A 26,762-nucleotide genomic window follows, 5' to 3' on the forward strand; every position below is an offset into this window, starting at 1 on the left:
GCAATATGTTATATAAATAATATTGTTAAAATATTAAAATGAAAAATAAAACATTACATAACCTTACTGTTTGTTTTAAGTTCGCATTTATAGACTGGGGGGAAAAAAAGACAGACGTATATCACGGCCTGCTGGAGTATAGTAAACACAGAAAACATTTTATAGCAACAATGTTGAAGATAGATATTTTGGTATTCCAAAGTTGCCGTCATTAAACAGAAACCAAGATGGAGATTTCATTGCAACTAATTAGAAATTCGTCTTTCAGGTATGTAATAAACGATCATCGCAGAAAATAATGTACGATACACGAGCGGTATGTTTGTTTTCATGTTCTCGGAAATTAAAAAAGCTCAACTACGTTTCGCTTTTTCAATCTTTTCATCGAACATGAAAACGTCAACATACCGCTCTTGTAACGTATATTACTATTATCATTCAGTTCCAACATGTACACATTCTTAAAAATAGCTTCCGTAGGAAGACAGACTTCAAATTGAGAAGAATGTAGGCTGCAAACCAATTACAATTGAAGTTTGGAAGTTGATGGGATGTGATCTGGATCCATTTGGATGAGGTCCAACCAGCAACCACGGTTATCGACCTTCCCCAACGTTTCTCTGTACTGTCAGAGGCGCGAACCGCGGGCAGCCGCTATGGCCTTCTGGCTAGATCCGCATCGTCAGATTTCGGCGCTGACGAAAGATCTCGGAATTGCCAGTGGCGGCAGCAGTATCGGGTTGCGCTCATTGTTGCGTTACTGACGCGCGACAGATCCTCATTTGTTTCATGCTAAACATAGCAGTCCTTCAGTGCGCGAGGGCCAGTAATAATAATAATAATAATAATAATAATAATAATAATAATAATAATAATAATAATAATAATAATATAAATTAATAATAAAATGACAATTATTATATCATTAATAATATATTATGATAATAATAATAATAATATAATAATAAATTAATAATAAAATGATAATTATTATATCATTAATAATATATTATGATAATATTATTAATAATAATAATACTAATAATAATAATAATATAATAAATTAATAATAAAATGATAATTATTATGTCATTAATAATATATTATGATAATAGTAATAATAATAATAATAATATAATAAATTAATAATAAAATGATAATTATTATATCATTAATAATATATTATAACAGTAATAATAAAAATAATAATAAAATGATAATTATTATATCATGAATAATATATTATGATAATAGTAATAATAATAATAATAATAATAATAATAATAATAATAATAATAATATAAATTAATAATAAAATGACAATTATTATATCATTAATAATATATTATGATAATAATAATAATAATATAATAATAATAAATTAATAATAAAATGATAATTATTATATCATTAATAATATATTATGATAATAGTAATAATAATAATAATCTATATTAATAATAATAATAATAATATATACTAATAATAAATCTGTAGCCGAAATTTTTCTGGTGATTTTCGATTTTCCAAAAATAATTGGTCCTAACATATATAATTAACCACCCTGAAACCGAAAATCGCTTTTTTGAAATTTTTGTTTCTATTTCTGTCTGTCTGGATGTTTGTTACCTTTTCACGCGATAATGGCTGAACCGATTTATATGAAAATTGGAATATAAGTTAAGTTCGTTGTAACTTAGATTTGAGGATATATGACATTCAAAATACTTTATTTAAAAGGGGGGTTATAAGGGGGCCTGAATTAAATAAATCGAAATATCTCGCTTATTATTGATTTTCATGAAAAATATTACATAACAAACGTTTCTTTAAAAATAATTTCCGATAAGTTTTATTCTATACAAAATTTTGATAGGACTGATATTTAATGAGATAAATGAGTTTTAAAATTACAATAACAACGCCATCTAAGGCACTGTACTGAAATAAAAACAAATGACTTCGTCTATAAGGGGCCTTGGACAACAACAATCGAAAGCTATTAAACATAGCCTAAGAGAATGTTTCTGTGTTTGTATGAAGTAATATCGGAAGCTAATTAACTGTTTAATTATTATTTCACCATTGGAAAGTGTACTTTCTCTAGATGGACATAATTCTACAATGTTATTACAGTAACTTCTGAAACATAAGCAAGTAATATAAAGTTACACATTAAAACTAAATGATATGTCAATCTTCATTAAACTATGATTGCATGTAATAACAATTAAGAAACATGTTAAAGGAATTGTCATTGCAAAAAATGATTGCTCTCTGGACCAAAATGATCGCATTTTAATTATTTTAATGCAATTTAAATTAAGTAACATATTAAACGATTTATCCTTCTATCAAACACGAATCTTCCCTGGATCAAACGTCCTACTTTAATTATGTAATTACTTTATATTTATTTCTAACAGGTGCAGCGGAGCGCACGGGTACGACTAGTAATAATAATAATAATAATAATAATAATAATAATAATAATAATAATGATAATTATATCATTAATAATATAATAATTATGATAATTATAATGATTTATTTTGTATTTTATTGGGTTATTTTACGGCGCTGTATCAACATCTAGGTTATTTAGCGTCTGAATGAAATCAAGGTGATAATCCCGGTGAAACCCTGGAAAAAACATCAACCAGGTAACTTGTCCCGACCGGGATTAGAACCCGGGCCACCTGGTTTCACGGCCAGACTCGCTGACCGGATGATGATGATGATGATGATGATGATGATGATGATAATAATAATAATATAATAATGATAATTATATATCATTAATAATATAATAATTATGATGATTATAATGATTTATTTTTTATTTTATTGGGTTATTTTACGGCGCTGTATCAACATCTAGGTTATTTAGCGTCTGAATGAAATCAAGGTGATAATCCCGGTGAAACCCTGGAAAAAACCTCAACCAGGTAACTTGTCCCGACCGAGATTAGAACCCGGGCCACCTGGTTTCACGGTCAGACTCGCTGACCGGATGATGATGATGATGATGATGATGATGATGATGATGATGATGATGATAATAATAATATAATAATGATAATTATATATCATTAATAATATAATAATTATGATGATTATAATGATTTATTTTTTATTTTATTGGGTTATTTTACGGCGCTGTATCAACATCTAGGTTATTTAGCGTCTGAATGAAATCAAGGTGATAATCCCGGTGAAACCCTGGAAAAAACCTCAACCAGGTAACTTGTCCCGACCGGGATTAGAACCCGGGCCACCTGGTTTCACGGCCAGACTCGCTGACCGGATGATGATGATGATGATGATGATGATGATAATAATAATAATAATAATAATAATAATAATAATAATAATAATAACAACAAAGTTATACTAATTCCAATGGTAATAGCTGGTCTGCAGAAATTTCAAAATTTTCAAGTGTCTATGTCTACAAATATCTCGAATAAAACAGAGAGAAATCTAGGTCTACGTATATCAAGATGCTAAAGGAAGATGTTATAGGCCTAATAGAAACATTCTCTCACTCTTGGAAGTTAACGAATTTGTTTCTTTCTTTCTACATAATATAGCATATATTATAATTATGTGGATGTTTCTTAAAACTGCATCCTTTGTATATTATATAATTTTGATATGGCAATAACAATAATATAATAATAATTATTATATTATTACTATTATTAGTCTATTATTATTACTGTTATTGAAATGCCTGCTATTATTCGGTTGAGAAGCGTTTGTCATCCAGTCTGCTTTCAAAAAAAAGCTGAAAGTTAGAATTTATAAAACGGTTATATTATCAATTGTTATGTATGGTTGTAAAACTTGGACTTCGAGAGAAGCACAGAGGTTAAGGATGTTCAAGAATAAGATACTTAGGAAAATATTTGGGGCTAAGAGAGATGAAGTTATAGGATAATGGAGGAGGTTACACAACGCAGAACTGCACGCATTGTATTCATCTAAAATTAAATCCAGACGTTTGAGATGGGCAGGGTATGTATATGAGTGAATCCAGAAATGCATATAGAGTGTTAGTTAGAAGACCTGAGGCACAAGAACTTTGGGGAGGCCGAGGCGTAGATGGGAATATAATATTAAAATATACTTGAGAGAGATGGAATATGATGGTAGAGACTGGATTAATCTTGCTCAGAATAGGAATCGATGGCGGGCTTATGTGAAGACGGCAATGAACCTCCGAGTTCTTTAAAAGCCATTTGTAGCCTAAGTATTATTATTATTATTATTATTATTATTATTATTATTATTATTATTAATTTATACATCACATACGGATCGTGATACCTGCAGCAATTAAAGCACGTAGCTTTGATACTGCGAAAATGCTACGACCATAGGTTCGAATCTCACTTAGGGTATGAACGATTGTTGACTTCCAATGTTATTTAATGGAGCCCGCTGTCGTGCTGACCGAATAGGCCCAATTGCCCCATAAAAGATAATTATACAGACAAATCTTTCAAACAAATGAATGTAGAGAAACGCAAACTAAAGTTGAATAACAGCCAAGAGAGCGCGATTCTGCCTTCACGGACTCCTCAAAATACTCGTAACCAGATCTTAGCTTTGATGTTTTGTTGTGTTGTCACAAGCCGCAGGGGTTTGGTTTGATGTTCATTATTGAACTAACAATAAACTCTCGGGCTTGATGTCGGTTATTAATTATTTATTAAGTGTAACAATTTATGTCAGTAAGGATTACGCAGCTTATAACTTATTAGTATAATAACGATGCTATGATGTCTGTTTCCAAGGCCTCGATCACTTCTAAATTTGTAACACGCCAGCATAGCACGCTTGCCTCACATTTTGTAAAATCTTTCTACATTTATCACAGCTATGATGATGTTAATAATAATAATAATAATAATAATAATAATAATAATAATAATAATAATAATAATAATAATAATAATAATAATAATATTGGAAAAGCATCCGAAGAAAAGAATGCTTTTCCAATTCACTGCTGGCTAAAGCAAGGAGATGCACTATCACCTTTACTTTTTAACTTTGCTCTAGAATATGCCATTAGGAAAGTCCAGGATAACACAGAGGGTTTGAAATTGAACGTGTTACATCAGCTGCTTGTCTATGAGGATGACGTGAATATGTTAGGAGAAAATCCACAAACGATTAGGGAAAATACGGGAATTTTACTGGAAGCAAGTAAAGAGATAGGTTTAGAAGTAAATCGCGAAAAGACAAAGTATATGATTATGTCTCGTGACCGGAACAAAATAACCTACAAAATGGAAATGTAAAAATTGAATATTTATCCTTTGGAAAAGTGAAAAAATTCAAATATCTTGGAGCAACAGTATCTGCTCTCGAAAAAGCTGAAAGCTAGAATTTATAAAATAGTTATATTACCGATTGTTCTGTATGGTTGTGAAACTTGTAGGCCTACTCTCACTTTGAGAGAGGAACAGAGGTTAAGGGTGTTCGAGAATAAGGTGCTTAGGAAAATATTTGGGACTAAGAGGGGTGAAGTTATAGGAGAATGAAGAAAGTTACACAATGCAGAACTGTACGCATTGTATTCTTCACCTAACATAATTAGGAACATTAAATCCAGACGTTTGAGATGGGCAGGGCATGTAGCACGTATGGGCGAATCCAGAAATGCATATAGAGTGTTAGTTGGAAGCCTGAGGGGAAAAGGCCTTTGGGAAGGCCGAGACGTAGATAGGAGGATAAAATTAAAATGGATTTGAGAGAAGTGGGATATAATGCTAGGGAATGGATTAATCTTCCTCAGGATAGGGACCAATGGCGAGCTTATGTGAGGGCGGCAATGAACCTCCGGGTTCTTTAAAAGTCATTTGTAATTAAGTATGCAACATACTTCAAGATATGTAATTTAAAACTTCGGAAATTTTTAGTCAACTGTCAGAAAGCCCTCCTCCATTGCATACATGCGCAGGCAACAAAGACGTTTTAAGCTGGTAACCAGTTTCGTACGCAGCTGAGTTTTGAATGTGGTGCTATTTTTACACGTTTATTGCTCTATGTGTAATTCACTGTGTATTATGGTGGGATTTCGATATAATTCAGAGCAAGTAGTAGGATATTAAATTTATGGCTTTTATGTGAAAATACGTTCTTACAAATCCTACGAGAGGGAGTTTTGTTGTAGGCTGCATTACTCATAATATGCCAAAACAGTAAAAAAATTGCAATATTTTGTGGCTTCCTAGATCCCCGGGCCTAAATCCCTGTAACTTTGTTTGCCACCCATAGCCTAAACTAAAAGTATAAGCTTACGCAAACAATCCACTTAATCTGAAGGATTAAAACGAAAATATTCGTAAGAAGATTTTATTTTTGTAGTACAGCAAAATTAATTTCACGCATTTTTCCTCAGTCTTTTCAACAGGAGTGCCGCACGTTTAAAGACGCTTCGATCGTTTGATTTAGGTTAATGGCGAATACTAGCGTCATACCTTACAGGCAATATATTCGATTCACGTTTCTCGAGTATGGTGAAGTTCGATTATTCGCCGATGTTCGCTCTCAAGAAAGAGGTCTGTCGTGTTTGTTCCAACTCGTTATAAAAATATTCGTTGTCCTCCACTCACACCCTTTCATATTTTAACCGCTGAAGAATTTTAGCTCAGATTTTGCGATTAATTTTTCATATGAAATAAGACGAAGTGTAGCCTATAGTCCTAATGTCTTGACTCTCTCTATCATGTTCGAACATTACAGGACACTAGTGTATACTGTTTCATAACTAGATTCCAGATTTTTCTGTAATATTGATCCTAAAACATGTAAAACCTCAAAATATATAGCCTACTAATTGTGTAATATTGTGAAAACGGCGTTGAGGGTTAAAAATTGCAATTAAACATTATTTGTGCGAGATCGTGCGTATTTGCTTGCTTTCCGCACAGAACCAATACGCGGTAAGTGTGAAATACCACATTCAGTATTCCCAACGTAACACACATAACAATTTCCCTCTTCTTACCGCTTAAGCGCGACATTCATTTTACTGCTTTAGGCTTTTAACATATTATTTTTAGAGACGTTTAACATAATAATAATTATAAATTGGAAACTTACCACTGCACTTTCACCTAAATCGCACTGTTAATTATTGTTTTTAAATATTTGCAAAAATTAAGTAAAGTCTACTACTCCACGAAACTTATTGCATTCCTGTAACAAGTAACATTAAGGAAGCCGTGAAAAAATCAACAAGATTCCAGATGCCGATGTTATTACTGCAATATGTTATATAAATAATATTGTTAAAATATTAAAATGAAAAATAAATCATTACATAACCTTACCGTTTGTTTTAAGTTCGCATTTATAGACTGGGGGAAAAAAAAAAGACAGACGTATATCACGGCCTACTGGAGTATAGTAAACACAGAAAACATTTTATAGCAACGATGTTGAAGAAAGAAATTTTGGTTTTCCGAAGTTGCCGTCATTAAACAGAAACCAAGATGGAGATTTCATTGCAACTAATTAGAAATTCGCCTTTCAGGTATGTAATAAACGATCTTCGCACAAAATAATGTACGATACAAGAGCGGCATGTTTGTTTTCATGCTCTCGGAAATTAAAAAAGCTCAACTACGTTTCGCTTTTTCAATCTTTTCCTCGACCATGAAAACGTCAACATACCGCTCTTGTAACGTATATTACTATTTCAATAAAGAAGGCCTAAATAAGAAGAGTAATTCACACAAATTATACGTTTATATAATTGTCACGATATAGGCTAGTTTCTGGTGCAATTTTAAAGTTAATCAATAAGCTACATAAAGCACATTGTCCCAAAGATATTTCTCCGTATTTTCAGGAGTTTAGTTCTATCGGCGATTGTATACTATGTTCTTAACATCAAAAACGATCTCTCGACATCGCATGAGGTTATCGGTGCATATTTAAATAAATGAATGTGGCTGACAACAATGTCTTCTGGAGGGTTCTGCGTTTCTCCGCTAGGGATGTGGCTCAGGCGATGGAATTATATTATAAGGCTGTTACAATCAATCATTTAGCCTAGGTTTTTTTTATGAAGTGCAAGATTAGCAGGTAAATATCAGATTATACCTGAGTGGTTGTATTGTACTGAATGCTAAAATATGCATCCCATTAGGCTATGTACTGATGACTTTGAGTTTAAAATTGCATAAATATTCTTGTAATTTCGTGTTAGTTTATATTGAAATATTGACAATTTTCTTTGCAAGACCTTTAATTAAACGATATTTGGCATGGATGTAAATTTTATGTAAAATTTGTAATTACAAAAAAATATGTAGGTCTACAGTATTATTGTGTGGAATATGTAAAAATAGGTAGTATTAAAATTTAATATAATGATCTTAGTAGCCAAATTCGCCAGCCAACATTTTAAGTTTTCAGATAGATAAGCTCACATACTAAAGAAAATATATTATGTAGACTAATTGCATAAAAATCCGGATTCTATTGATTGCTGTAATAAGTAATTAAAGTAGCCTATGTCTGTAAAGTTAGTTATTAAAACAATAACTAGCATCTGAGTGGCGCGGAACGAAAGTTACATTTGTTCGGATCAAATTTCTGCACATTTAAAGGGCAAAACTAAAATTCTTTCAGTCAGTTATTATCATAATACTCTGCTCTCTTAAATTAACTGAGAATATTGGGAATTCAATCAATGTCTTTCCCAAATTAATACGCAATGAAATGTTTCGCATAAAATAATTTTTTTCTCGAAAAGAAAACAAAAATGAGTAAAATTGTAGGAAACTTTTTTGTTTAAAATATCTCAAAGAATAACCCCTTGAAATTAATGACATTACTTATGGTTTACGTTTTTGCTATTCAACTTTTTATGTCTTGTAACCCGCATATATTCTGGTATTAGTATAGTGTATCGGTCTTACTAATAAAAACCCTATATACAGACGTTTAACTGTCTTATACTTATACAATGAGTAGCTCGTTTATAAGTCGTGTGTAAATTCCTTACTAATAATCACTACATACGTCGTGTATAACAGTATAACTGTTACACAGCTACGTCATAGTTTCGTCATTACTTCGTTACGAAAGGTAATAGAATATCTGAGGTTCTCTATTGCATCCGGTAGAGCGCTCTAGTGTCGTGTGTTAAATATCGATAGTACAAATGGCTCTAATCGATTACCACACTACATTTTGGCCAAAGAGTACAAGCTACAGCAATATTATTCTAATAATTCTATGATCTTTGGTTTGTTCTTCTGTGGTTACACGGTAACCATCATCATAAAATGACAGTCGATACGAACAGCTGTTAGAGGGGCGGCCATTTTTTCGCTATATACAACGCTTAAGCAAGGGGTTTCGTGTATATAACTACTGCAAAGCAATTCCCATTGTATAGTTACAGCCTGTTTATACGTCCATAGCTTATTCACGGTTTATTAGTAATGTTTTCTGTCTCAACTCTGCACAAGCCTCGTATAAAAACTATACAATGTTTATTAGTAAGACTGTATAACTTTACTCTAGGCCTAAGTTATGTTCTATCAAGTGAATTCGTTATCATCTAAATTTTTTCTATTCTTATTAATTGTCCCATGCGTCTCTTATTGGTATAATATGTAATCGTCGAGTTTATCTCGAGCAGTTATGTCTTATAAATTGTAGGTAAGTTATAATATTCCCCTTATATTATGTAACTGATCTTGAATATTTGTAATTTTCTACTTTATTTTATGTAACCTCTAAGGTATCTTCTTTTGTGTTGTTTTGTATTCTATTACATAATTATGTATTTCATGTATATTATTCAAACCTGGTTAAGTGAAAGAGAAGGCCTTATGGCCTTAATTCTGCCAGGCAAAATACTACTAGTACTACTACTACTCAGGGTTCAAGCCACAGTCACATTTTGCTGCTCGACTTCTAATATTACAACAAATTTTGAATGTAAATGTCCAAAAAGGGAAAATTTTAGAACACGGATTGCACCTACCAAATTATGTCTCAAGATACTAAAAAGAGCAGATTTGTCTGCGTTTGTCGAATGCGCGTCATTATATTTACGAAAAGGCACTCTTCAGTGCCAATAATTTATTTTGTGTGCGCAAGGTTGGAATTTTGAAGTAAGAGGGAAAGGGTGCAATCCATGTTCTGAAGTTTATCCAATTATTGGCACTGAAAAGTGCCTTTTCGTTCGCATGATGATGCCATTTGACAAACGCAGACAAATCCGCTATTTTTAGTATTTTAAGATATAATTATTGTCAGTGAGGAAATCGTATTACTGAAATTTTCCCAAATTCAGCAGTAATTGATTCTAAACATATCTACGTTTAATGATTTACTTAATAAGCATACCTAGAGTGTGGTAAGATGGATTGAGAGTAATTAAACTCCAAGAAACAAATTACATAACTTTTGTTTCTGCATGCTTGATCAATTTTATCTTTGTGCATAATTATTTACAATATTGCACAAGTATTTTGCAATTTGCACAAAATAATATAACTTTCATTTGTGCATTTTTGTAACAATGATTTATTTTCTACCTTAAACCCTGACTACTACTACTATAATGTAAGAATGAAAAAGTTAGAAAGAACTACAAAGAGTGATAAGTACATTAAAAACAGATACACAAAATAAGAAAGAAAGAAAGAAAGAAGGAAAGAGAAACAGATACACAAAATAAGAGAGAAAGAAAGAAAGAAAGAAGGAAGGAAAAAAACAGATACACATAATAAGAAAGAAAGAAAGAAAGAAGGAAAGAGAAACAGATACACAAAATAGGCTAAGAGAGAAAGAAAGAAAGAAAGAAAGAAAGAAAGAAAGAAGGAAGGAAAGAAAAACAGATACACAAAATAAGAAAGAAAGAAAGAAGGAAAGAGAAACAGATACACAAAATAAGAGAGAAAGAAAGAAAGAAAGAAAGAAAAACAGATACACAAAATAGGCTAAGAGAGAAAGAAAGAAAGAAAGAAAGAAGGAAGGAAGGAAAGAAAAACAGATACACAAAATAAGAAAGAAAGAAAGAAGGAAAGAGAAACAGATACACAAAATAAGAGAGAAAGAAACAAGGAAAGAAAAAGATACACAAAATAAGAGAGAAAGAAAGAAAGAAAGAAGGAAAGAAAAACAGATACACAAAATAAGAAAGAAAGAAGGAAAGAGAAACAGATACACAAAATAAGAGAGAGAGAGAAAGAAGGAAAGAAAAACAGATACACAAAATAAGAGAGAAAGAAAGAAAGAAAGAAAGAAAGGATGAAAGAAGGAAGGAAAGAAAAACAGATACACAAAATAAAGAAAGAAAGAAAGAAAGAAGGAAAGAGAAACAGATACACAAAATAAGAGAGAAAGAAAGAAAGAAAGAAAGAAGGAAGGAAAGAAAAACAGATACACAAAATAAGAAAGAAAGAAACAAACAAACAAACAAACAAACAAAGAAGGAAAGACCGAAGGAAAGAAAAACAGATATACAAAATAAGAAAGAAGGAAACAAACAAATAAAGAAGGAAAGAAAAACAGATACACAAAATAAGAAAGAAAGAAATTAAGAAACTAAGAATCAAACAAATGAAGAGTCAAAACATGAAAAATGAATAAAACGATTAGGAAGGAAAAAAGAGATAGAAGAAAGACAAGGCAGAAAGAGAAACAAAAGAAAGAGACAAGAAGATAAAAGAGAGAATATGCTTACTTACTTACTTACTTACTTAGTGGCTTTTAAGGAACCCGGAGGTTCATTGCCGCCCTCACATAAGCCCGCCATTGGTCCCTATCCTGAGCAAGATTAATCCCTTCTCTATCATCATATCCCACCTCCTTCAAATCCATTTTAATATCATCTTCCCATCTACGTCTCGGCCTCCCTAAAGGTCTTTTTCTCTCCGGCCTCCCAACTAACACTCTATATATATGCATTTCTGGATTCGTCCATACGTGCTACATGCCCTGCCCATCTCAAACTTCTGGATTTAATGTTCCTAATTACGTCAATGCGTGCAGTTCTGTGGTGTGTAACTTTCTCCATTCTCCTGTAACTTCATCCCTGTTAGCCCCAAATATTTTCCAAAGCGCCTTATTCTCAAACACCCTTAAGCTATGTTCCTCTCTCAAAGTGAGAGTCCAAGTTTCACAACCATAAAGCTGTTTTATAAATTCTAACTTTCAGATTTTTTGACAGCAGACTGGATGATAAAAGCTTCTCAACCGAATAATAACAGGCATTTCCCATATGAATAAAACGATTAGGAAGGAAAAAGGAGATAGAAGAAAGACAAGGCACAAGGAGAAACAAAAGAGACAGGAAGATAAAAGAGAGAATAGGCTATAAATGTATATAGTTTCCTGCCCAAGGGCAGGTCTGTCACCGCAATCCCAGCATTCTCAACATAAATATAAAACTGACTGACCCGAGCTGTCGTCGGTGGCCTCGGCGTCGCCGTCGGGGCCTGCGCCGCAGTGCAGCACCTGGTACAGGAAGTCTATGTAGCGCGCGGCCAGCTTGAGCGTCTGTATCTTGGACAGCTTGTCGGACGGCAGCGTGGGGATGATCTTGCGCAGGGAGGCGAAGGCCTCGTTGAGGCTCTGGGTGCGCTGGCGCTCCCGCACGTTGGCCATGACGCGCTGCGTCTGCAGCTCCTCCAGGCTCTGCGACTTGCGCCGCGCCTTCTTGTCGCAGCCGTCGGCGCGCGCCAGCTTCCGCTTCCTCCCGGCCCTCTCGTCCGCCAGGTCCTCGGGCGGCGGCTTGGACGACGAGGGCTGCTCGTAGCCGTAGTAGTGGTGCGGCCCCGCGCCCCTGCCGCTCAGGTCGATGAATCTGAACTCTCCGGGGTACTCGGGGTACCGCGACGGCGACGTCGCCCCCGAGAAGTCCATCTGACTGTCACCCTCCGTCTTGATGTGCATGTGTGCGTCGCGTAGCAACCGATTCACTCGACTGACACTTCGGCGTGCGGAGGAGCAGCGGGCCGAGCCCCCCGCTCTGCAGCCCGCGCTGTCATTGGTGCAGCGAGGCGGGCACCTCCCCACTCGGACCTCCCCACCACAGCGCGAGCCCCTGCGGAGGTACCCTTCCATTCTTATTCTCGTTGTACACCTCCTCTTTATTCTGATCATTTTCCTCCATTCCTTTTTATTATCTTGTTTTCTTTCTTTTCTCCCTTCATTTTTCTCCGTCTTCTTCAATCTTGTTTTGCTTTCCTTCTTCTATTCAGCAGTGCTAATGAATACTATGGGTGCTGTAGCCTATGTTCTCGATAATGCTTCGAACTTACAATCATTTATCAAATAAACAGGATTTAGATTTCTTGTTATCGTACAATATGTACAAGAAAAAGTTATGTAGGTACAGAAATAGTTTCATGATATGTTAAATTCTAGTTGCATCTTAGTTATAGTTATAATCAGATATCCTACTAATTGGAACACGTGTTCTGTAGTAGTGAATTTCTTAAATAAGTTATATAAATTAAGCCTATTAGTCCTACTATATAATACTCTAGGGGAGACTGTTGTACCTTTAAACACTTTTCACATTTTATTTTTTTTAATTTTTAGAAATGAAATTTTTAAAATGAAAAAATGCTTAAAATAATTATTGAAGATTCCTTTACAACTTCCTGTATGTATTTTCCAGTTTTACAGATCTATTAAGGATGGAAAAAAATAAAATGAAGGGATATGTAATGTGTTCAAAGGTACAACAGGTTCATGTACCTTGGAACACACACTCTTGCAAGTTGGAACACATGAAATATATGTGGGAATATAGCTGTAAAAACTGACAATCATATTTAAAATGTATTTGCCGTCATAAACCAGAGCAGGCTTCTCTGATTGAGATTTTATTTCCTGGAGGAGCAATTAACTGCTTCAACAGCTTTCTTCAAGACATCCGGATCAATTGGGGGCCTCTTAACTCCAGACTTACTGTAGGCCCTACTTCGTGACATGATCTTAAAATAAAAGAAAGACAAAAACCGATAGTATCGTGTACTTTGGAACATGTTCCATGATACAAGATGTTTTGTGTTCAAAGGTACAAGAGGATGCACTTTTAAACAAATATGGCTCCCAAAACTAGAGATTCGAATAAATCATGGAAACTAAAATATGTTATTACTCACCAGATGATAGGGAACACACCATACTTGAAAGATATTAACAAATATAATTTGGTTTCGTGGTAGAAAACATATAGCCATGGACGAAATGTTTACTTTTGGTACTAAAAAAACTTCTTTTGTTCACGGAACTCACACTTTGCAGTAAATCAAACTGAAACTACGACCAGAGCTACTTAGCAGCTTTCTCTACAATCTACTTCAGTTTGAGTCCTCTAGGTAGCAGCAAAAATTAAAAAACAAAAAATGTTCAAAGGTACACTATGCTAAAGGTACAACAGTCTCCCCTAGACTGAATTTATTAACATAGTGTTATATTAACTCTGTAATTTGCCAATTATAGCTATATTTTACATTTTTGGCTATGATATCTATACTTAACTCTTTTTAATTTATTTTTATTTGGTATTTTTCACTTATATCTATATCTGTGTCTTTTATTTAGGTAGTATGTCTTTGTTTTTTTTTTTTTTTTCATTTTTAATTTTTAATTTGTAATTACACTTGTATCTTGCATTTGTTTCTGTTTTATCTCTTTTTTCATGTTATATGCAATTCTATGTTTTTTTTTTAACAAATCTGTACTGTCTATTGTAATTGGGACTTTGCCCTGTTATAGACATAAATAAATAATTAAATAAATAACAACATAAGCCTACACCCATTACGTCAACAATAAGAACTTTAGGCCTATAGTACCTCATGCTTGTTGATAATACCGAGTGAATATTTAGTGTTGATAGGACATTCACAATTGTTTATGTTGTTCATTGTTAGTAAAATCTTTCGAGAAGATTAACTCCAAACGTAGGTGAAATTATTGGGGATTATCAGTGTGGTTTTAGGCGTAATAGATCGACTATTGATCTCATTTTTTGTATTCGACAAATATTGGAGGAAAAAATGGGAGTACTGTATAAGTGTACAGTACATTAGTTATTCATAGATTTCAAAAAGACATATGATTCGGTGAAGAGAGAAGTTTTGTATAGTATTCTTATTGAATTTGGTATTCTTCTTGTCTGTGCGGATGACATGACTATATCAAGAGAAACTATTAGGGAAAAACACGGGAATTTTACTGGAAGCAAGTAAAGCGATAGGTTTGGAAGTAAATCCCGAAAAGAAAAAGTATATGATTATGTCTCGTGACCAGAATATTCTACGAAATGGAAATATAAAAATTGGAAGTTTATCCTTTGGAGAGGTGGAAAAATTCAAATATCTGGAAGCAACAGTAACAAATATAAATGATACTCGGAAGGAAATTAAATACAGAATAAATATGGGAAATACCTGTTATTATTCGGTTGACAAGCTTTTATCTTTTAGTTTGTTCTCAAAAAATCTCAAAGTTAGAATTTATAAAACAATTACATTACCGGTTGTTCTATATGGTTGTGAAACGTGGACACACACTTTAAGAGAGGAACAGAGATTAAGGGTGTTTGAGAATAAGGTGCTTAGGAAAATGTTTGGCGCTAAGAGGGATGAAGTTACAGGAGAATTGAGAAAGTTTCACAACGCAGAGCTGCACGCATTGTATTCTTCATAAAACCCGAAGTCGCCCGTCGTAAACTCAACGGAATAATTATCATAGTGGTTACGTCAAAGTAATGTCACGTAATTCAACTTTGTATATACAGACGTGGACAAATTATTAGCAAAATTGAAGATTTTTATTATATATTTTTACAAAATATGATTCTTCAATTTAGGCTTCAGTTGACATTTTTGTGTATTTCCAAATAATTAGCCAAATTTAAGATTTGTATTGTGTATTTTTCAAAATTTAACTCTTCAACTTGGACTACATTTCATATTTTTGCATATTTACAAATTATTAGCAAAACTGAAGGTTTTTATTCTATATTTTTACAAAATTAGATACTTCAATTTGGACTACAGTTGACATTTTGGATATTTCCAAATTATTAACAAAACTGAAGATTTTTGTTTTATATTTTTACAAAATTTGTCTCTTCAATGCAGTTGACATTTTTGCTAATCTACAAATTATTAGCAAAATTGAAGACTTTTATTATATATTTTTACAAAGCTTGACTCTTCAATTTAAACTACAGTTGACATTTTTGCATATTTCTGTCTACTGTAATGATGGAAATATGCAAAATTGTCAAATGTAGTCTAAATTGAAAAGCCAATTTTGTAAACAGAATTGCCATAAAAATCGTCAATTTTGTTAATAATTTGTCCACGTCTGTAGTTAATCGTAATTCCATATTGTATTTTGTTAACAATGGAACTGACAAATTCATTTCACAGAACTGTTTAGGAACTAAAGAACAACACAGTCCAATCAACAATTCTTTCTGTCAGGCTGTACCGACGTCCGTCACAACACGGCGACGGCGGACCTGTCACAGCGCCGTTGTAACTGTCAGGGCCGCGCAAACAAGCCAATAAACACGGGTTTACGACGCGCGACTTCGGGGGTTCCCCAGCTGCAGTCCATCATTCCCCGACCTGTACGAAAGCACGCAGGATCAAAGGGGTTATTCAGGTGGAATGGTGGCAAGCCGAAATACCGGAAGAACATCCGTTCCATGCTTGCTTTGTAAACCTCAAACCTTTACTATAGCCCGAGTCTTCTTACTTTATACCGTAAGGGCCAAACCTAACAATTTTCCTCCTATTACGTACTACATAATATCACTGACTAAGAAATGATATTACCTTATAGCTGTAAATTTGCAGGTGAATGAAACAACAGTTTCAAAATTAATTTTATGCTCGACCATGCCGAAATGTAGTAATTATACACCTGGTAGCAGACCTTTAATGCATGTCATTAAAGTACACCTACTCATTAAAGGTCAGGTCGTTCAGCCAATGACGACTCAGGTTACACTGTTCAGCCAATGACAGGTCAGCTTTCTACCGTTATAAAACCGCAAGTATCGATTATTCTCGGATATGCAATCGAAAGAGAATTAGCGAAAAGTCACGGAGGCTGGAAATCCAATACTGTCGCAGAAGGTTATGTTCTGTTACTATAATTATTAGCGTTAATTGTAAATAATATTCAAATAAATTCAATTTGTCATCTCGTTTTTCAATGTCTAATTTAATTTCAATGTTATCTCTGTAGGTTCTTATGGCCTAGCAAGGTCAATGTGAACATCTGTTCCTCGGAAAAATCAATACTTTCGCATCTGCGCACATCTCACAACATACGGGACATTGGTCAAGGTCAGATACAAAGAAAATTAATAATATCAAGTTAGAAATATGGTCGAGCATAAAAAGTCGTATGAAACTCGCCTATAATGGTAATTAAGAAGCTCGTATGAAAATTATGAAACTCGCTTGCGCTCGTTTCATAAATATTCATACTCGCTTCTTTAATTACCTTCATTATAGGCTCTTTGCATAATGTACTATTATGCTCGACCATGCCGAAATGTAGTAATTATACACCTGGTAGCAGCCCTTTAATGGACCTCATTAAAGTACAACTATTCATTAAAGTTCAGGTGTTCCACCAATGAGAAGACACCATTGTAGCAATATGAAAGCGCAAGTTTCGATTATTCTCGGATATGCAATCGAAAGACAACTAGCGAAACGTCACGGAGGCTGGAAATCCAATACTGTCGCAGAAGGTTATGTTCTGTTACTATAATAATTAGCGTTAATTGTAAATAATATTCAAATAAATTCAATTTGTCATCTCGTTTTTCAATGTCTAAATCAATTTCAAGGTTATATCAAGATTAATATTTATTTTACTCTCTAGATTATATCAAGGTCAATGACATTTGTTTCTAGGAAAAAATCAATACTTTCGCGTCTGCGCACATCTCAGAATTTACGAAATATTGCACAAGGTCAGTTCCGCTCCCCAGTCAGATAAGAATAACATGAATACTTATGAATAATTTCAAGTTAGAAATATGGTCGAGCATACAAAGTCGTATGAAACTTGCCTATAATGTTAATTAAGATGCTCGTATGAAAATGATGAAACTCGCTTGCGCTCGTTTCATAAACATACTCGCGTCTTAATTACTACCATTATAGGCTCGTTGCATAATGTACTATTTTCTCAAACTACACAAACTTTTATATAGACTATGTTCCTGTTTTGCAAGATCTTCTACTCGAGGAGAAAATATTACTTCGGAATGTATATTTCTTTCACGTGTTAAAATTAGGTTCCCTTGATGACTAGTTTCAGCCTGTTGTAGGCTATCCTAAGAACTGGGTGGTCCTGATTTTCGCGCCTTCTGATTGTGCTTCCTGTGGGGGTGTGTTTGTGTGGTGTAATGTGGAGTCAAAAAGTGGTTGTGTTTTGAAATTGAGTTGTGTGTTGAGGATTTCATGGGGATGTGTTTTTGTGTGTCTGCATATTTCGTATTGTTCTAATGTGTTCAGTTTCTGGTTTTTTGGTTGAATATGTAGAATTTCCATGTCTCTATTAATGTTGCTGTAGGTGTGGTTAGCATTTGTGATGTGTTCTGCTTATGTGAAAGTGTTTTGTAATTTTGTTATGGCAACACCTGCAACAACTTCTACATAGGATAAACAGGCAGATCATTTTAAACACGTTACAAAGAACACATCACAGCCATAACAAAATTACAAAACACTTTCACATAAGCAGAACACATCACTGCTCCTTCTCTTCGAAATCTTGAACTCTTCTATTCCTTCGTACCTGTCGTCTCGCTTCACTTACCTTTCTTCCCACCATAATCTGAACACACGCTCTCGTCATGAAACAATACTAACAATACCATCCCATCGCACCTCCTCATACTCATCCTCTTTCACAATAGCCCTGCCAAGACTCCGGAATTCGCTACCTGCTAGCATCAGGGACTGTCGAAATAAAATTGAATTCAAACGCAAACTTACTAGGCACTTGGTCAGTAATTAATTAGTGAGGTAATCTTTTCGTACTTTGAGTTTTATTGTAATTGTAATTGTAAATTTAATACTAATTGTAATTTTACTTGTAATTGTAATTGTAAATTTAATACTAATTGTAATTTTATTCTTCGTATTACAGTTGGAATCTCCTGGTAGAGGGGCAGAGAAGGCCTGACGGCCTTATCTATACCAGGTTAAATAAATAAATACTAAATAATACTAATCACAAATGCTAACCACACCTACAACAATATAAATAGGCGCAGACATGGAAATTCTACATATTCAACCAAAAAACCAGAAACTAAACACACCAGAACAATACGAAATATACAGACACACTAAAACACACCTCCATGAAATCCTCAACACACAACTCAATTTCAGAACACACACACTTTTCGACTCCACTACACCACACAAACACACCCCCACAGGAAACACAATCAGAAGGCGCGAAAACCAGGACCACCCAGTTTTGAGGATAGCCTACAACAGGCTGGAACTAGCCAACAAGGTAATCTAATTTTAACACGTGAAAGAAATATACCATATAGGCCTTTTCCGAAGTGATATAGTGTTAAAATTTGGGTAATCAAGATGTATAACTTAGAAAATATTAGTTAACTATCTAATTTTGTGAACATAATAATATCGCACTCGGCGAAGATTCTCCTGGGAATACTGAATCGAAGTTTATATTTTAAGATGGAAGAACAGTTGGAAAAATAGCAGTTTAGCTTCAGGAAGAGAAAAGGTACGAGAGATGCAATTGGACTGCTACGAACAATCGGTGAAAGATAACTAGAGAAGAATAAAGATGTGTATATAGGCCTAGTATTTATGGACTTAGGAAATTTGACACAGTGGATTGGAATAAAATTATGGGGGTCCTGAAGAAAATGGATGTGGATTGGAAAGAGAGGAGGCTGATCAGTAATCTTTATTGTGAAACAACGAGTCAAAGTCAGGATAGGAGAAGAAATGTCAGAAGGAAGTGAAATAGGGATAGGAGTACGTCAATAGGAAGAAGAATAAAGTGCATAAGATTTGCTGATGATATGGCGTTGTTAGCAAAGAGGAGATGATACTGAGAAATATGCTACAGGAGCTAAATGACAGCTGTGAGCAGTATGGGATGAAGATAAATGCCAACAAGACGAAGACCATGGTTATAGGAAGAAACGTAAAGAAGGTAAACTTGCGAATTCTAAATGAGGCAGTAGAGCAAGTGGACAACTTCAAATACTTGGGTGTACTATAGGCAGTAACATGAGCTGCTGCCAGGAAGTCAAAAGGAGGACAGCAATGGCAAAGGAAGTTTTAATAGAAAAAGGAGCATCTTCTGCGGACCTTTGGAGAAAGAACTAAGGAGGATACTAGTGAAGTGCTTTATGTGGAGTGTGGTAGGCTATTGTATGGGGACAGAAACACGAACATTACGATGAAATGAAGAGAAGCGAGTAGAAGCATTTGATATGTGTAACCTATATGGAGAAGAATGGAGAGTGTGAAATGGACAGACATAATAAGAAATGAAGCTGCGTTGGAAAGAGTGGGTGAAGAAAGAATGATGCTGAAACTGATCAGGAAGAGAAAAAGGAATTGGCTGTGTCATTGGTTGAGAAGAAACTGCCTTCTGAAGGATCCACTGGAAGGAATGGTGAACGGGAGAAGAGTTCGGGCAGAAGAAGATATCAGATGATAGACGACATTAAGATAATGTATGGATCATATGCGGAGGCTAAGCGGAAGGCAGAAAATAGGAAATACTGGATAATGCTGAGTTTGCCGTGAAAGACCTGCCCTTGAACAAAACATATCAATGAATGAATGAATGAATAGCCTATGACAAAGTTTACTGGGCAAATGTTTCCACCTACAACGTTTCGTCAGACTGCAAAGGCCTTTGACGGACAATATACGAGCACGCACAAAGAGTTGAACCTAATTAGGCCTATTAGAAGATGTCTCGGAATGTTTAATTCATTTTACCATTTTCCGCTGTATTTCTCTTCGAAATTAAAATAAAATTCCGATATTTTTAATGATAATTCTAACATTACATCTGCATGCCTACTTGATAGGCCTAAATGAAATATCACATGCCGGTATTGTATTCCATCTTCATTTGTGAGATGTTATGAAGGAGATGTGCAGAGATTGTAGTGTAATTGCACAGATAAAGGAACAGTTTAGAGTTAGCGAGTCGAAAGATGCCAGCACTGGCGCTATTTTAAAATGTTCTGTGTAGCTTCTTTCTTTTTCCCGCTGCCCGCCCGATTCATGGGCCCATAAATTGTGACAGCGCGACCCTGGTTGTAAATATTACGCGGTGCGCCGGGGAGTGTAGGGAGGGTGCTCAAACACTGGATTTGCCTTACTCACTCCATCTACCTCTGCTTTGCAGTTCACTATATCACTAGGAAAAGATTAATATGAGTATTTGAGTCAGTTTCTGACATTAGGTTCGTTCCAACCAGTGTTGTCAGATCTTGAAAAAATATTTCCGGAGGTCGTAATGAAAAAAATCGTTATTATAACCTTCTAACTATTACAATACATGAACCTATAATAAAAAGATTTCTACTTTAATTTTTCTACTCACCAATTTGATTTAGTAGTCACCACCTTCCTCTCATAGATGTTTCTCCAGACCAAATATGTTCGTTTTTATGCGTTACATATTTTATATTTAGGGAAGCATTAGTAGTCAAGTTATAAAATATTAACAAAACTTTAACTATATAATGTTCATCTACCAGTCTTAATGTATGCCAGAGATTGGTTTTTCTAAAAAAAAAAATAAATAATTTCCTACATTAAAAAATCCGGAGATTACAACTTTATTTCCTATTTTTCCGGGAAGTTAAAAAATTCCGAAGATTTCCGGAGACCTGGCAACACTGGTTCCAACAAGCACTTCATGGATCAGTTCATGTACGGTTCCTGTACCATCTTATGCGCATGCGCTAGTTGAGCATCTGCTATGGGATTGAAACTGGACTGGACGCTGTTGGAACGCTTTCGCGGATCGTTATGTACTAAATCCAGAGATGCTATAATTGTGATCATCTTTGCTAAGAACGGGATGCTTATTATTATCGTTTTGCAGTTAATTCTAATTGCAGAAAATAGAATTTCGATCATTTTCTATAAAAAGATGACAAAAAATATGGAGGGCAAGAATTCCGCTAATTCAATGTCGTGTACTGGAGGACTCTCATCTAAAAAAAGTTATTTTTTTTAAATTATTAATGTATGTACGTTATTTATTATACTTTTAATCAAATCTGCATGTTGAAATTGTAATTAACTATTTCAGTACCCAAATAATTTCCATTCCCTTTCTTTTTGGAAAAAAATTTAAATTAAATCTCTAGTTTTATTATTCGCCTGCTCTGTCACTTTTCATCTTTAACCTCATTGATGTGAACAGTCGATCATGTCTTTCTTCAGTATCCAGAAGACGTTGGTGAGCTTATGCGCATGCGCGTCTCTCGTACTCTTCCGTACATGCCTCAATCCGCGGACTATTTCTGACCGTTCCGAACCCGTATCAAAAGCTTGTTGGAACGCCCGACTGCAGTACATGTTTCCGGTTCAGGACTGGTTCGGATTGTGTTGGAACGCTTTTTCTGTACTGCGCATGCTCACGATGGTTACGGACGGTTCCTGACTGCTGTTGGAACGAACCTATTAGAATCTATACTTGTTTTTTTGAAAGATGGGACATGACAGGAGCGTTGCGATCGGAAAAACAACTGAATATCACATAGCATGGTAGGCCTGTCGCTGTGGTAACAACGGTCAAAGAATTTGTAAGTAATACTTACTAGAGACACATACCCGTGAGTGGCAGGCAAGGAAAATGTCACAAATTGAATCGGCTAGAATCCGCCATTAAAGGGAGTGTTTGCGGCGCGAAATTCAGAAACAGTGCCACAATACATTGATGTAGCCTGGTGATAGACACTGTTTTAAACATCTTTTACCGAGGATGGGTCGTGATGAAATAAACATGAATGGCAGAGGAGCGCTGTATTTATTGAAGTATTATATGATTCACCTTTGGCGATATTATAAAATCAATTCAATCACCCATATAAGTTTATACTCGGGATAAGTAATTGAAATATTGAATAATGGCAATGCCAACATGAATTTTCAGTATTACCAGTATTGTTTAAGGCCACAATAATAGATATCTACTGTAGACTAATATTTAAAATAATCTATATTTTAGTCCTTTCATGCAAGGGAAGAGAAAGATATATGGTGCTTAGAAAATGTTGTGGTGAAATATGAGATCATCAAAATTCTGGAAACCTGATTTAAAACATAACAAGAATAAATTTTTATCATTAAACAATTTATTAATTGTATAGCTGTCAGTACAGGCTTTTTAATGCAGTAGTAGTAATAGGCCTAGTAGTAGTGACATAATAGAAGTCTAGTAGTAGTGATAATAGCAGGCCTAGTAGTAGTGGTAATAATAGGCCTAGTATTGGTGATATTAGTAGGCCTATTAGAAGTGGTAAGAGTAGGCCTAGTATTGGTGATATTAGTAGGCCTAGTATTGGTGGTATTAGTAGGCCTAGTATTGGTGATATTAATAGACCTATTAGTAGTGGTAATAGTAGGCCTACTATTGGTGATATTAGTAGGCCTATTAGTAGTGGTAAGAGTAAGCCTAGTATGGATGGTAGTAGGAGGCCTAGTATTAGTGATATTAGTAGGCCTAGTAGTAGTGGTAACAGTAGGCCTAGTATTGGTGATATTAGTAGGCCTATTAGTAGTGGTAAGAGTAGGCCTAGAATTGATGGTATTAGGAGGCCTAGTATTAGTGATATTAGTAGGCCTATTAGTAGTGGTAAGAGTAGGCTTAGTATTGATGGTATTAGGAGGCCTAGTATTAGTGATATTAGTAGGCCTATTAGTAGTGGTAAGAGTAGGCCTAGAATTGATGGTATTAGGAGGCCTAGTATTAGTGATATTAGTAGGCCTATTAGTAGTGGTAAGAGTAGGCCTAGAATTGATGGTATTAGGAGGCCTAGTATTAGTGATATTAGTAGGCCTATTAGTAGTGGTAAGAGTAGGCCTAGAATTGATGGTATTAGGAGGCCTAGTATTAGTGATATTAGTAGGCCTAGTATTTGTGGTATTAAAATGTCTAGTAGTAGTGGTAAGAGTAGGCCTAGTAGTAATAGTTGGCCTAGTATTGGTAATAATAGTCGGCCTAATAGTAGGGGTAATAGTATGCCTAGAATTGGTGGTATTAGTAGGCCTGGTGGTGGTGGTGGAGATTGTAATAGTAGGCCTAGTAGTGGTAATAGTAGGCCTAGTAGTAGTAGTAGTAGTAGTATTAGTAGCCCTAGTAGTAGTGGTATTAGTAGATCTAATATTTGGTATTAATAGGCCTAGTATTTGGTATTAGTAGGCCTAGTAGTAGTGATGGCAAGGCAACTTGTGGCGGTGGTAATACATTTGTGGCCATCAGCTATATTTTCACGAATAAGCTAGAAGTATCAGACGGAAATTACATGATTTACCGTAATTTATTCTGAAATAAAACAGTTTTATAGAGATAGTGTCTGAGGATTTTATTATGCACTTTGCTATTATAATCTACTGTAATATGATGGCACCTAACCCTTACATACATTGTTGAAATCAACCGCGTAAATCAGATTAATATGTTTCTGGAAAAAAAAATCTTATCCAAGAAATGTTCCGACATTCTGTAAACACATTGAAAGAAGGAACTGCATTTGGAACATTCTTCCAAATATTAAGATATGCATACTTTCCTGAGCATCCTACAATAGTAGCTATGTTCGAACAATTATTTGAGGCGCAGTATTTCACCATTTTCTTATTATTTCCCTTCAAGTGTACTTATATTTATTCGTACTCCTCAAATAAGCATGAACTGCTCGCACTCCCGGCGAAGCATCAACTCCCTTTAATGGCGACCGAACATCGGTTCAAATTTGTACGCTACACTAGCGCCATTGGTGTCTCTAGTTATATATTACAAACTCTTTGACAACGGTTGAGTTGCCAGACTTCCAGTTCCCACGTGGCGAGTGCTTAATAGCTCTCTTGACGACATTTATTGTGCACACAATGTTAGCATTGGCACATTTCGTCTTTGATTCTCTGTCGATTTTTGTATTGTTTTTTTACCTTCGCGTCAATTGTCAATGAATGTTTTAACGTCAGCCATCTTAACGACAATTGCTAGCTTCCATCAGCTGGCAGCTGGTAGTCCATATTGGCAACATGGCACTGTAGTTCCAAGCTCGGCCGCTTAACTGTCATGTCCCATCTTTAAAAAAAAACAAGTGTAATATCTTCACTGTTTAAGGATTGCGTCTTCATCTTCGCTATCACCAATCCCATTGACGCTAAATAATCTAGTAGTTGATATACCGTCATTAAATAACCAACTACAAAAATTGTCAAATATTGATGTGTAATAACTAGTGTCGTCGATCGATCAAAATATTTAATCGATTAACTAATTGAATTTAATCGATTAATCGTTAGATTAATCGAGTTTTGATCAAGTTAAAAAAATGTTTTAATAGGCTATACTGTAATACACAATCATTATTAAATTTAAGTTGTGTTCTGTGATAAGCAAAAGTATTAAATATTGTATAGGGTCTATCTGTATATATTGTATCGTTATATTATAAAACAGCTATTTTGTTACTTTGTAACATATTTATTATGAGGCTTCTAATTTATTGTGTCAATTCCTCCGGGAATTTTTGAGACAAACATAAATAACAAAAAGTATGAAGACTCACCTAGTTAATACTGCTTCATCCATGACTTTAAACACGTGAATGCATTCATATGCTCCGAATTAAGTGCCGCTGTACGTTTAGTAACAATGTTTCCTGCATCACTAAACACGAAAAAAACTTTTTTTTTCTGTCAAGCACTTCTCCATAATCGTTCAATTTAAATCCAAACGTTTCACCGAGTTTACCTCTCAAATTCTCATATGACATAATGGAGTTTACACTTTTCACAGACGACAGAAAACTGATTTTTTTTTCTTTATCAAACTAAACACACAATCTTCATATACAAACTCAGTACAGAAACTGCAAGCACCTGCAAAAGTACAGCGGTCGAAACAGAAGACTGGCCCCTATTGTAATCGAATTACCAGATTTTAGAAAAAGAAGAAGATAGTTACGCTCTCACTTGCACACAGTGTAGACATGGCTATTTTATAAGGGATGAGGAGGACGAATCCCAGAAAAGTATGTATTTCATATATCCTAGGAAGACGAGCTGACAACAAGGTGGAAGTTTTCTTGGAAAACCATAAAACTTAATAAGGATTTCGCATTGTGTTTCAACTTTCAATAGAGGTAGACTAGGTCATTGTCCTCATATCTCCAGCTCTTTCTGAAGTGTTTGTGCAAAGATTTTCCCTACGATACCTGGTTTACAGTTAGAAAATAATAGTATCATTGTGCTTTTAAGTAAGTAATTTCCGAGAGAGAAATATTGTCGGAATTTTTAGTATGAGTTTGTATTAACAAAATAATAATTAATATCAATTACAACCGATTAATTTTAATCGACTCGATTATTCGATTAAATATTTTGATCGATTAATCTTACAACAGAAATTGATCGATTAGCCCATTAAATCCCACAACACTAGTAATAACTAAGTTTTAG

General features: G+C 34.6%; 1 protein-coding gene across 1 annotated transcript in view; it reads right to left on the reverse strand.

Moving 5' to 3' along the window:
* LOC138708844 (twist-related protein 1-like) overlaps positions 1-13,125 on the reverse strand; it is a 65,255-nt gene extending 52,130 nt beyond the window's left edge. Inside the window, exon 1 of the mRNA XM_069839080.1 lies at positions 12,444-13,125. Within this exon, the coding sequence (XP_069695181.1) occupies positions 12,444-13,110 (667 nt within the window). The 5' untranslated portion in view covers positions 13,111-13,125. The remainder of the gene's footprint in view (positions 1-12,443) is intronic.
* Positions 13,126-26,762: the final 13,637 nt, after the last annotated feature.

The sequence above is a fragment of the Periplaneta americana genome, chromosome 11, assembly GCF_040183065.1.
Source record: "Periplaneta americana isolate PAMFEO1 chromosome 11, P.americana_PAMFEO1_priV1, whole genome shotgun sequence".
Taxonomy (NCBI): Eukaryota; Metazoa; Arthropoda; class Insecta; order Blattodea; family Blattidae; genus Periplaneta; species Periplaneta americana.